The sequence below is a fragment of the Marmota marmota genome, unplaced genomic scaffold (genome assembly GCF_001458135.2).
Source record: "Marmota marmota marmota unplaced genomic scaffold, marMar, whole genome shotgun sequence".
Taxonomy (NCBI): domain Eukaryota; kingdom Metazoa; phylum Chordata; class Mammalia; order Rodentia; family Sciuridae; genus Marmota; species Marmota marmota.
The window spans coordinates 27254354-27267203 of record NW_026000174.1 but is presented as its reverse complement, the minus strand read 5'-3'; the positions used below and the strand labels follow the sequence as shown (position 1 = coordinate 27267203).

Here is a 12850-nt window from a genome sequence, read left to right as displayed (position 1 = left end):
TTACTTAATATTAGATGCCTGTTGAAATCTAGTTTTACTTTTTATTTTTTGTTAGTACTGTGATCCAACCCTCTTGCATGCCATACAGATACTGAGCTATATACCTCTGCCTGAAAAGATTTATTTTTAGAGAAGGGAAAAGAAACCCTCTTTTATGGCATTTAATTGAAATTATTGGAACAAAAGCCATGTATATTTCACCCTTCACCCCTTTTCCCCCATATTCACATAAGATAATTGAATGGAATACAAATTAATAAGTATACTCTTATTACTATTTTTTTCATAATAAATGATTTTTATTATTAGATCCCTAAAATGCTTATAACTATAGTTGGAAGGTACAGAACTAACTAACTCTGTCATAATTGGAACATTACCCTTGTCTTAATTACAGTTGCCTTAACTGCCCTCTAACAATAAATAAATAGTGTCCAATTCTTTGTATATTTTTGCCTTTAAGAAAAGTTAAGAGAAAAAATAACTAGTTTCTAATTTTGAGTAACAACTTTTTTGTTTGGCTAAATACTGTGTTACTTCCACAATTTACTTTTTTTTTTTTTAACTTTTAATTACTGAATCTGAACTCTGAGGACTATATATTCCCCAGATTAGGAAGCGTTTAGTCTATTATTGTGAATTGAATTGATAGGTGAAATTTTGCATATGTTTTATACTGTTTATAGAGAGGAAAAGTTCTAAAAATTATGAAGATATGGAATGAAACATATCCTTGTTTTTTTTTTTTTTTAAAAGAGAGAGAGAGAATTTTAAAATTTATTTTTTAGTTTTCAGCGGACACAACATCTTTGTTTCTATGTGGTGCAGAGGATCGAACCCAGGCCGCACACATGCCAGGCGAGTGCGCTACCGCTTGAGCCACATCCCCAGCCCATATCCTTGTTTTATCTTTTTTTAATATTTATTTTTTTAGTTGTAGTTGAACACAATATGTTTACTTTTATATGGTGCTGAGGATCGAACCCAGGGCCTTGCACGTGCTAGGCGAGTGGTCTACCGCTGAGTCACAATCCCAGCCCTCCTTGTTTCATCTTAACTTGGATTATTGAAATAAATGAAAATTGGAGTGGAGTTTCTTAAAATGTAAATGGCACAGATTTTTTTTACAAGTTTACTGTTAAACTTATTTTAAAATTTTTTTGAAGTATTGTTACAAGTTGAATTTAGCCTACTAAATTATATTTAGAAATTTTCTAATTTGTGAAGAATAAAAACACTGGAGCATAATAAGCCATGAAGATTATAACAAGGGGCTGGGGTTGTAGCTCAGTAGTAGAGGGCTTGCTTAGCACATGTAAGGCACTAGGTTTGATCCTTGGCACCACATAAAAATAAATGAATAAAATAGATGTGTCTATCTACAACTAAAAAGATATTTTTTAAAAGATATAGCAATATAGTTTTATGGCTTTTGGATTTTGTATCCTTAATGTTATGAAACAGGATATGGAAAAAAATTTTTTTTAAATCAGGATGTTTGGAACAAAGAGGAAAAAAACTGCTTACACCCAGTGAATACAGCTTTAGCCACTTGAACTTTGCCTAATTAATCCAAATACCTGACAGTATTCTCTATTCTTAATTTGTGAAAATATCATATGAACTGGCAATAATTTTAAATAGCCTTTAAGAGCTTAGAAAGTCTTTGGTTCACCTAGTTAATTTCTTCTGGAGTTTACTTCCTTCCTGTAACCCATCAAGTGGTCATGTATAGTTTCTGCCCCTTTGGCAATAGGAACTCTTTATTTAATAGCCACTTAGCTCTAGTTGTTAGAAATTTCTCACCAGGCATGGTGGTACATGCCTATAATACAAGCAACTCTGGAGGCTAAGGCAGAAGAACTGCAAATTCAAGGCCGCCCTCAGCAAGTTAGCAAAACTGGGGAGATGGAACTCACAAATAGAGCACCCCTGGGTTCAGTCCCTAGTACAACAAAATAAAGAAAGAAAGGAAATAGATTTCTATCTCATATTTAGGCCCAAATCTGCTTCCCACTAATTTCCACCAATTTCTTCTTTTCTTTTTTTTTTTTTTCTTTTTATTCTTTGGTACTGGGGATTGAACCCAGGGGCATTTAACCACTGAACCACATCCCCAGCCCTATTTTTAATTTTTTTTTCCCAGAGAGTAGGACCTCACTGAGTTGCTGAGGCTACTTTTAAACTCTTGCTCCTCCTGCCTTAGCTTCCCAAGCTCCTGGGCTTACAGGCATGTGCCACTGCACCCAGCTCTACTAGTTTCTTCTAATTATTTTCCTCATGATAGCTTTAGGCATATTGATGTTTCACTGGACAATCTTCATCTTCTCCTCTCCCATATATTTATTTATTTTTTTATGATCTAGACAAGTATAGGACTGGGAATGTAGCTCAGTGGTAGAGTGCTTGCCTACCATGTATAAGGCCCTGGATTCAGTCCCCACCCCAAAAAAAGTACAGTATACTAGTAGCAATGTGTATGTCTTATATTTCTGCCTTTGAATTTTGAATCGAAAAGATTTTTAGTACTATAAAATTTTTAGCATGCAATGGTAATGATGTGAAATTATAGATTGTTTTGTATAGAATGTTTTATATTCCACAGTTTTTAGCCTAAGTACAGTAAATGTATTTTATCCAAAATGTCATCCTTAATTCTAAACAGTGGCTACTAAATGGGACATTCTAATTCTCTTCCAGTTTTTCAGATGCTATCTTAAGAGTCTAAAATTGTGTCATCTGTAGAAATATGATAGGAGTGGAATTATTTACTCTGTTAGTTCTCAGACTTAATTTTGAATATTCAAGAACTCTCCTCCTAATATTTTTAAACAGATCACCATATTCACTCCACTTCCCATAGTAGTGGCTGTAACTTTGAGAAAATGCACACAAAATGAGCTGCTTTGAATTCTGAAGCACATATCCTAACAATATCTGTTTATATATTGAAAAATAGTTACATGGATGTTTGAAATACACCAAGTAGCCAAGAAGATTCATGAACTCTTACATTAACTCAGTTGATTAGGGACTAGAAATCTAATCACTGGATTAGATATTATCATCATATAATATCTTCATGATATATGTAAAGAATCCACAATTCAAAGATAAATTAATTGTGCAAAAGTACCCAGTTTGGCTGGGTGCAGTGTCATACCCCTATAATCCCAGCGGCTCAGAAGGCTGAGGCAGGAAGATCAGAAGTTCAAACCCAGCCTCAGCAAATGTGAGGTGCTAAGCACTCAGTGAGACCCTGTCTTAAAATAAAATACAAAACAGGGTTGGAATGTGGCTCAGTGGTACTGTACCCCTGAGTTCAATCCCTGATACTCCCCCCACCCAAAAAAAGAAAAAGTACACAGCTTGTTTGTGATACAGCTAAGTAAAGAAACCTTGTCAGTTGGGTTTGTGCCTTTATTACTATTGCAGCTAATAAAGTATATTTATTTTGTTAATTTGTTTTTAAAATTAGGAAACCTGGCACAGTGGTGCATGCCTGATATCCCAGTGACTCTGGAGGCTGAGGCAGGAGGATTACAAATTCAAAACCAGCCTCAGCAACTTAGGCCCTAAGCAACTTTGTGAGACCTTGTCTCAAAATTAAAAATAAGGGCTGGGGATCCTCAAATAAACTGGGTTCAATCCCTGGTACCAAAAAAAAAAAAAAAAAAAAATTACTCAAGGAATTTTCTTTTGAAATAATTGTGCTTTTTTTTTTTTTTTTTTTTTTTAAATGACTCAGAAAAAGGAGATGTGAAGTCAAAGACTGAAGCTCTAAAGAAAGTAATCATCATGATTCTTAATGGTGAAAAGCTTCCTGGACTTCTGATGACCATCATTCGTTTTGTGCTGCCTCTTCAGGATCACACCATCAAAAAATTACTTCTGGTATTTTGGGAAATTGTTCCTAAAACAACTCCAGATGGGAGACTTTTGCATGAAATGATTCTCGTATGTGATGCATACAGAAAGGTAAACCAAACCATAAGTATTTCTGAATATTGCTTTGATTTTAAATAATTGTAAAATTAGTGGAATGGGCCTCATTGATTTTTAAAATTAAATCTTTGATGTCAGTTGTAATGTTTGGAATTGAAATTATGAAGTGTTACCAAAAGTTCTATTGTTACTTTTTTAGATGTTTTCTATGCATTTTATGTGTGTATTGTTAATTTAAAGTGTATATATATGTAAAAATTGCTCTTATCAAAAGAAATCTGATAGAAATTGTCTGATAAGCTAGGACTCTTAAACTAACTTCGACTTTTTCTGTTGAAAAATTTTACATTTAAAATTAATGTTTGTAAAAAAGCTGAAACTCAGCATTTCATTTTCTAAAATTTTTATACCAGGATCTTCAGCATCCTAATGAGTTTATTCGAGGATCTACTCTACGTTTTCTTTGCAAACTGAAGGAAGCAGAATTGCTAGAACCTTTAATGCCAGCTATCCGTGCTTGTTTGGAACATCGACATAGCTATGTTAGAAGGAATGCTGTTTTGGCCATCTATACTATCTATAGGTAAATAAAGATACTACTTTGGCTTAGTTCTGGACAGCCTTTTAGTTTTTCATACTGGAGGTTTTTAAGTGTTTGCTTATAGGTTATATGTAACTTTTGCATTGACCAGCAAAATATATTTTTTTTATTAAGTTCAGCATTGGAAAGTCAAAAAGAAGGTGGCCACACTTGGCCCTAGTTTCTCCCTGACAATAATCTGCTGAAATTGAATGACACTGGCCCCCCCTTTAAAAAGATTATAGTGTAGCCCAGTGGTGGAGCACTTGCCTAATATGAAGGAGGCCCCAAGTTCATTCCCCAGCACAACCAAAAAATTAAAAAAATAAAGTAAAACAAATGTATATACTTTAGGGCTAAGGGATATAGCTCAGTTGGTAGAGTGCTTGTCTCGAATGCACAAGGCCCTGGGTTCAATCCCTAGCACCACCAAAAAAACAAAACAAAACAAAAAAATTTACACACTTTCCAATTTAAGGCAGTGCCTCTCATTCTCAATTGTATTACTTCGGTTCACTTTTGACGGAAATATGTATTTGATTATCCCCTAAAGATTTTGAGCTGTAACTTGTTCACCACCATCACCTACCTGTGACTGAGGGTCAAACCTAGAACTTCATGTATGCTAGGCAAGTACTCTACCACTCAGCTACCTCTTCAGCCACCACTGTCCCCCTTTTTTTAACTTCATTTTGAGACAGGGTCTCACTAAGTTTCCAAGGCTGGCCTCCAGCTTGCTTCTGAGCCCAGCTTGAGTTTTTAACCTTGTTTTTAACCTTGAATTCTCTTTATGTGGCTGTGGGTCTTATCTTTTATCCTTAGAGGCTTTGATGAGTGAACTTTTTTAATGAGAAGGGCTGCAGTTCTTAACTGATTCCTATTGTTAGAAAGCTAAAGATATTGGACTTTTTTTTTTTTTTTTTTAAGAAACAATTGAAAGAGGTAGTTGGATAAAGCTGCAATACTTGGTTTTTATAATCAACTGGTGTCACTTTATTTAGAATTAGAATATAATTTTATAAACATCTTTGTACTTTTGATATCTTACTTGATTGAGACATAATTTCACAGTTACCATAATATTGTAGTAGATTTTATCTGTTAAAGAAAGTGGTATTCTGATTAATAATATAATTTAATTCTTAGAATGTGAACATACAAACCATACAAAGTTCAGGATTTAAATTATAGGGCACACAAAAATGATGACATTTATAAGGCAATATTGGAAATTTGAACAATGACTGGCTATATAATGGTATTAAGGAATTCATGATTTTTATGACAGTAGAATAATAATCATCTTTAAATTTTAGAGAAACATACCAATGTATTTACAGAAAAAAATAAATAAGTTGGGATTTGCTTCAGAATAACAGAAGGGAGAGGTAGACAGGGGGATAGGTAAAATAAAACTGGCTGAAAATTAATTGTTGAAACTAGGTGGCATTTTTGTTAATCTAGTGTTTATCATTCTGTGTGACTATAATACTTCTAAAATAGGAGGCAAATTAGTAAATAAGTAAATACAGTATATAGCCAATAAAATTCCAGATAATATTTTTTTCACTAGTAATTTTTTTTAATATTTATTTTTTAGTTGTAGTTGGACACAATACCTTTATTTTATTTATTTATTTTTATGTGGTACTGAGGATCAAACCCAGGGCCTTGCATGTGCCAGGCAAGTGCTCTACTACTGAGCCACAACCCCAGCCCTCTAGTCATTCTTAATGAAGGATTGTTCATTTATTAAGGAAAGATTTTAACTTTATCTTAATATATATTCCTGAAGTATATGAAAGTTAATTATTAGAGACATCAGTTAATAAAATATATATTGAATAAATCCATTCTTTCTACATTGAACTAGAAAACAAAATTTGATAACTTCATAGATGAAGGTATGACCTTTTGATTTCTTCCCCCAATTCTAATTGATTTAAACTTTGAGAAAGTTGAAGAAACAGTAGTGCTATAAAGTTTAATTTTAATTATGGTATGATCCAGAAAGCTGTTAAGTTAGTAGAGTTTGTTTTTATTAAATATGTTACTGTTTTTCTTAAAGAAATTTTGAACATCTTATTCCTGATGCTCCTGAGCTGATACATGATTTTCTGGTAAATGAGAAGGATGCAAGTTGCAAAAGGAATGCATTTATGATGCTGATTCATGCAGATCAGGTGAGTATTTTTTTAAAAAATTATTTTATGACTGTATTTAAATGAGAATAAAAGTTATATAAGTCTGATCATGTTTTCATTTAGTAATTTTGTTTCTATTACTTGAGATTTGAGTATTTTGATTTTTTTAGATTTTTGATTTAATTTATATAATTTTTTTTTCTTAACCCTTCTCTAAAATACTACTTATGTTCTGTATATATTATTATTTTTTCTTTTTTTGCAATACTAGGGATTGAACCTAGGGATGATCTACCAACTGAGCTGTATCCTCAGCTCTTTTAATTTTTTTGAGACAGGGTCTCACTAAGTTACTAATGGTCTTGTTAAGTTGCACAGGCAGGACTCAAACTTGGAATCCTCCTTCCTCAGCTTTCCAAGTAACTAGGATTACAAGCATGCACCACTGTCCCTGATTTATATTCTTTTTTTTTAGAAAGTAATAATATGGCCACTTTACAGTTTTAGGTTATGGTCATTGAACTCACAACCTCGCACAGTTTAACATGTATTCTATGTTTGAGTTATGCCATCAATCCCCACTTAATAGATTTTTCCAGATTGAAGTTGTTATGGCTATATTTTATGGCACACTATTCTAGAACTTGGCTGCCTATTTTTCTTTATGTTATTATAATCTAAAAATGTTTAAAGAGAAATAGTCATAGCTAGTATAGGTCCACCCTTGGCCATGTCGGTGGAAGTAGGGTGGTCTACTATTTGATAAGAGTATACCAATTCCATATCCAGCTCTGCTAGTGGTTAAAGTATATGGATCTGCATTTGGTTAGCAGTGATTCTGCATACCTTGGTGGCATATAATTTGGACATTTTGATATCCAGTACTGGTTATCAAAATGTGGGAAATAATACACATGAAGACTGAAAAATATAGTCTGTCTATTTCCTCTGAAATCTGTATACTGTCATTTTCCCCCTAGGTCTTCCTTTATTTTTTCCCAGTTATTTTTATTGTGATGAAATACATTATAAAATTTACCATCTTGACCATTTTTAAGTGTTTAGTTTAATGATATTAAATATATTCATGATGCTGCACAACCATCATCACCATTCCATCTCCTCAACTTTTTTCATGTTGTGAAACTGACCCATTAAATGATAACTTCTATTCCCATTTCTCCCTGCCCCTAATAATCACCATCCTTTTTGTCTCTATAATTTTTACTATTCTAAGTACTTCATATAAATGGAATCATTTAGCATGTGCCTTTTTGTGACTGACTTATTTCACTTAACATAATGCTTTGAAGTTCATCCATGTTGTAGCATGTGTCAGAATATCCTTCCTTTTAAGGCTAAATAATATTCCACTCTAAATATATACACATTTTATTTACTCATCCATCAATGAACATTTGATGTTTTTATTATGAGTTTATATTCAGAAGTGAAATTGCTAGATTATATGACAATTCTTTTAATTATTTGAGGAACAACCATAATGTTTTTCATGTCCGTTGTACCATTTTACATCCCCACTAGCAGTACAAAATGGTTCCAGTTTCTCCATGTCTTTGCCGACCCTAGTTATTTTCATTTGTTTGGTAGAAGCCATCCTAATAGGTATGTGGTGATATTAGATACTATCATTTTATCTTCCTAAACAAAATTTTGAGAAAGCCACTTATATGAACCATAATATTTTGTTTTCTTATAGAATTGGTTTAACTAATCTGTACTTTTTATATTATAATGTTTACGTACATACATTATAAGGGATGTAATCAATTAAATTCATTGGTATTTTTACTGGAGAGATATTGTCAAGGCCCTAGTTCCCCAAATCACATTATATATATATGAGGATCCACATGAAATTTTTATTTTAGGTCTCAGTAATAAGAATAACTATGTTCGTAAGTAGCTAGTTTGTTTTGATTGCATAAATACACTGAATCAGATAATGAGCAGCATTTTTCTTCGTTTAGCTGCTAAAAAATTCAGACCCTAGATTTGTGGCCTACAAAAATGTATTTGACTTTCTGTCTTGTATTTTATGTTAACTTCTTTGTTGTTGTTGTTGTTGTTGATGATGGACACAATACCTTTGTTTTATTTATTTTTATGTGGTGGTAAAGATCAAACCCAGTTCCTCACACATGCTAGCCAGGCACCCTACCACTGAGCCACAACCCCAGTCCTAAGTGTTAACTTCTTACTTGGTTTTTCATTTTATTTTTCAAATTAATTTCTCTATGCTCTGATTTCTTCATCTGTTTTATATTTAAGCATAATATGTGTATTTTAAAAAGTTCCATCAAATAATTTTATCAAATGAGGTAGAGTATAATAAATACATTCTTTATTTCTTTAGGATCGAGCTTTGGATTACCTAAGTACTTGTATTGATCAAGTTCAAACATTTGGAGACATTCTACAATTGGTTATTGTTGAGCTAATTTATAAGGTAAGAATTATAGTTTGTGATGGGTAAATAAACTCAACAGTTTAAGTCAAGACTAAATAGCTTCTTTCTGGACACTATTAATTGCTAGGAGATTATGTTGTAATAATAACTATGTACAGTATACCCATATATATTTTTTTTTCTTTTTCTGTTGGCTTATTGTATTTTTCAAGTATGTGCATCCACCCTTTCTATACTTCTGTAAGGGATTCTGTAAAAATTTATGGGTTGAGTCAGTAAAGTTGAGAAGAAATTATTGTGTATGATCCAACCACTGAATAGCTTTGAAATAAAATTCAAGATTTTTCTTGAATAAATACCAGATTACTTTGGATATCTAAAAAGACTCCCCCTCCTCTAAAAAAAAAGCCATAAGGGCTTTTTATGCTCCTTGTTTATGAAAGAGAGTAGAGAAACTTTAAATGCAGGCATACCTCTTTTATTGTACTTTGCAGATATTGTGTTTTTTTGTCATTTAAGGTTTTATGGCAACCCTGTGTTGAACAAGACTATCAACATTATTTTTCCAACAATATGTATTCTATATCTCTGTCACATTTTGGTAATTCTTGTAATATTTCATACTTTTTCATTATATCTATTGTAGTGATCTGAGATATTTGATATTACTATTATAATTATTTTGGGGTGCACTGAACCACACCCATATAAGACTGAAGACTTAACTGATAAATGTTAGGTGTGTTTTGAGTGCTTCACCAACCAGCCCTTCTGCCACCTTTTTCCCTCTCCTTGGATCTCCCTAACTGAGATAATGATATTGAAATTAGGCCAGTTAATAATCCTATAGTGGCCTCTAAGTTTTCATGTGCAGGAAGGAGAGACATCTCTCACTGTAAATCAAAAGCAAGAAATGATTAAGCTTAGTACTATGGTTTGGATGTAGTTTGAGTGTGTCCCCAAAAGTTCACATATTAGAGAAGACTCATTCTATAAAGGTGGTGGTAACTTTAAGAGAGAGAGCTTAGTAGGAGGTTACTGGGGACATTCAGAAAGAACTAAGGTAATTCTAACAGCACATTGAATTAATTCTCCCACAAGGATTGTTATAAAAAGAGTAAAGCCTGGCCTAATCCAGAGCAAGGTCCTCGTAACTGCAATTCTGTAAAGGTTGAGAGAGGTAAGGAAGCTTCAGAAGAAACTTGAAACTAGCAAAAGTTGCTTTTTAAGGTTTAAGGAAAGAGACTGTTTCCATAATATAGAAGTACAAGGTGAAGCAGCAAGTGCTGATAAAGAATTGCAGCAAGTTACACAGAAATTTAGCAGAAAAGCTAATTAAGATAATTGATGAAGGTAGCTTAACTAAACAACTAATTTTCTGTGTAGATGAAATAGCCTGATTTTTGGAAGAAGATATCATTTAGGACTTTCATATTAAAGAGGTGGAGTCAATGCCTGGCTTGAGAGGTCAGACTGACTCTCTTGTTAGAGGCTAATACAGCTGGTGACTTTTTTTAAGTTGAAGCCAGTGCCCATGTACTATTCTGAAAATCCTAGGGCCCTTGAGAATTATACTAAATTATACTGCTCTACCTGTGCTCTAAAAATGAAATAGCAAATACATCTGTTTACAATATGTTTCACTGAATATTTTAAGACTAGTCCTCAGAAAAAAAGATTGCTATCAAAATATCGCTTTTTATTGACAGTGCATCAGTCCTCAATACCTTGAATGGGAATGTACAGTGAGATTAATGTTTTCATGCCTTCCAACACAACATCCATTTTGCAGCCTTTGGATCAAGGCATATTTAACTTTTATTATTTCAAGATTTATTCTTTAAGAAAACATTTCATCATACTATAACTGTAGTTACCATAGATAGTGATTCTTCTGATGGATCTAGAGCTGGGGATGTGGCTCAGTGGTTGAGTGCCCCTGAGTTCAATCCTTGGTGCCCCGCCTCAAAAAAAAAAAAAAAAAAAAAAAAACTCATGATGCATGGTTGGAGGTCAAAATAAACAACATTAATAGGATTTTGGAAGAAGTTGATCCAACCTTTAAGGATGACTTTAAGGGATTCAAGACTTAGTGGAGGAAGTAATGGCAGATGTGAAGGAAATAAGAAAACTAGAATTAGAAGTAGGGCCTGAAAACGTTGTTGAATTACTAAAGTCTCATGCTAAAACTTTAATGGAAGAAGAGTTGCTTCATATGAATGAGCAAAGAAAGTTTTCTTCAGATAGAATGTACTCCTGGTAAAGTTGCCATGAGTATTGTTGAAATGAGAACAGAAAATATAAATTATGGAAGAATGAATAAAAGAATGAGTAGTTGTAATAGATATTCAAAATAAAATTCTTTCTAGTAGAGGATAGGAAAGATAGCAGAATATAACAGTTACTAATATGGCATTATGTAAAAATGTGGATGTGTAACCGATGTGATTCTGCAATCTGTATTTGGGGTAAAAATGGGAGTTCATAACCCACTTGAATCTAATGTATGAAATATGATATGTCAAGAGCTTTGTAATGTTTTGAACAACCAATAAGAAAATAAAATAAATAAAATAAAATTCTTTCTGAAATTACCCATGTTGTGTCATATTATCTCACTCCATGTTAGCCAACATTTCTTTATGTCCTCGTAAGAATATTTTATATTTTCGCTGGGCATGGTGGCATATGCTGTAATCTCAGTGACTTGGGAGGCTAAAATAGGTACATCACAAGTATGTTTTCTTTTCCAGGTCTGTCATGCTAATCCATCAGAAAGGGCTCGTTTCATTCGTTGCATTTATAACTTATTACAGTCATCTAGCCCTGCTGTAAAATATGAAGCTGCTGGGACATTAGTAACACTGTCAAGTGCACCAACTGCAATCAAGGTACTGCTTATTTCTTTGGGGCCAGATTAGATGATAGATATGCTGTCTTATTACTCATGACTTAGTAACATTGCAATTCACTGTGTGTTTACATGGCAAAGAAAACAAATACAAATTTATAAAATTATTTGACTTTTTACAGAATTCAATCTTCTTTTTTCCTGCTGTCATATACATATAAAGGATTATTAATCTTATATACTAAATTATTTTAATGACTCACACTGATATTTAAATTCCTGTTTTTTTTTTTTTTTAATTGTATTATAAAGTGAAATTTGCTTAACAGCTATACTTCTTGGGATTCTCTGCTTTTTTTCTTAGTTTCCACCCTTAATTTTTGGGATGTTAAAAGTACTAAAAAAGTATTTCTGAGCCTGCCCTGATGGTGCACACTTATGTGCCTAACCACTCAAGAGGCTGATGCAGGAGGATCACAAGTTTGAGGCCAAGCCTAGGCAACTGAACAGACCCTGTCTCAGAATTAAAAATAAAAAGGACTGGGGATGTAATTCAGTGTGATAGTGCATTACTGGGTTTAGTCACTACTTAAATTTAAGTACTTAAATTTAAATTTAAGTATTTCTGCCTGTAGCAGCCCCTTTCAGTCCACATGCCTTCGAACAAAATGCATAATAAACTTGTGCAGGGGTTAATGAGTGTATTTTGGCTTCTTAGGGGTTTTTCAGATTCTATGATTTCTTAAAATGTATTTCTTTTTTTTTTTTTGTATAGGCTGCTGCTCAGTGTTACATTGATTTAATTATTAAAGAGAGTGACAACAATGTAAAGCTCATAGTTCTGGATCGATTAGTAGAATTAAAAGAGCATCCTGCTCATGAACGAGTCCTTCAGGTAA

The 12850-nt window shown here is 33.0% G+C and overlaps 1 protein-coding gene across 2 annotated transcripts in view; it reads left to right on the top strand.

Annotated features, from left to right (window-relative positions):
- Positions 1-12850, top strand: part of Copb1 (COPI coat complex subunit beta 1) — a 60568-nt gene that overhangs the window by 2815 nt on the left and 44903 nt on the right. For both annotated transcript variants that reach the window (XM_048788394.1, XM_015477657.2), the window contains exons 3-8: positions 3749-3978; positions 4359-4528; positions 6594-6708; positions 9047-9139; positions 11854-11991; positions 12727-12846. In XM_048788394.1, coding sequence (XP_048644351.1) covers positions 3749-3978; positions 4359-4528; positions 6594-6708; positions 9047-9139; positions 11854-11991; positions 12727-12846 — 866 coding nt within the window. The remainder of the gene's footprint in view (positions 1-3748; positions 3979-4358; positions 4529-6593; positions 6709-9046; positions 9140-11853; positions 11992-12726; positions 12847-12850) is intronic.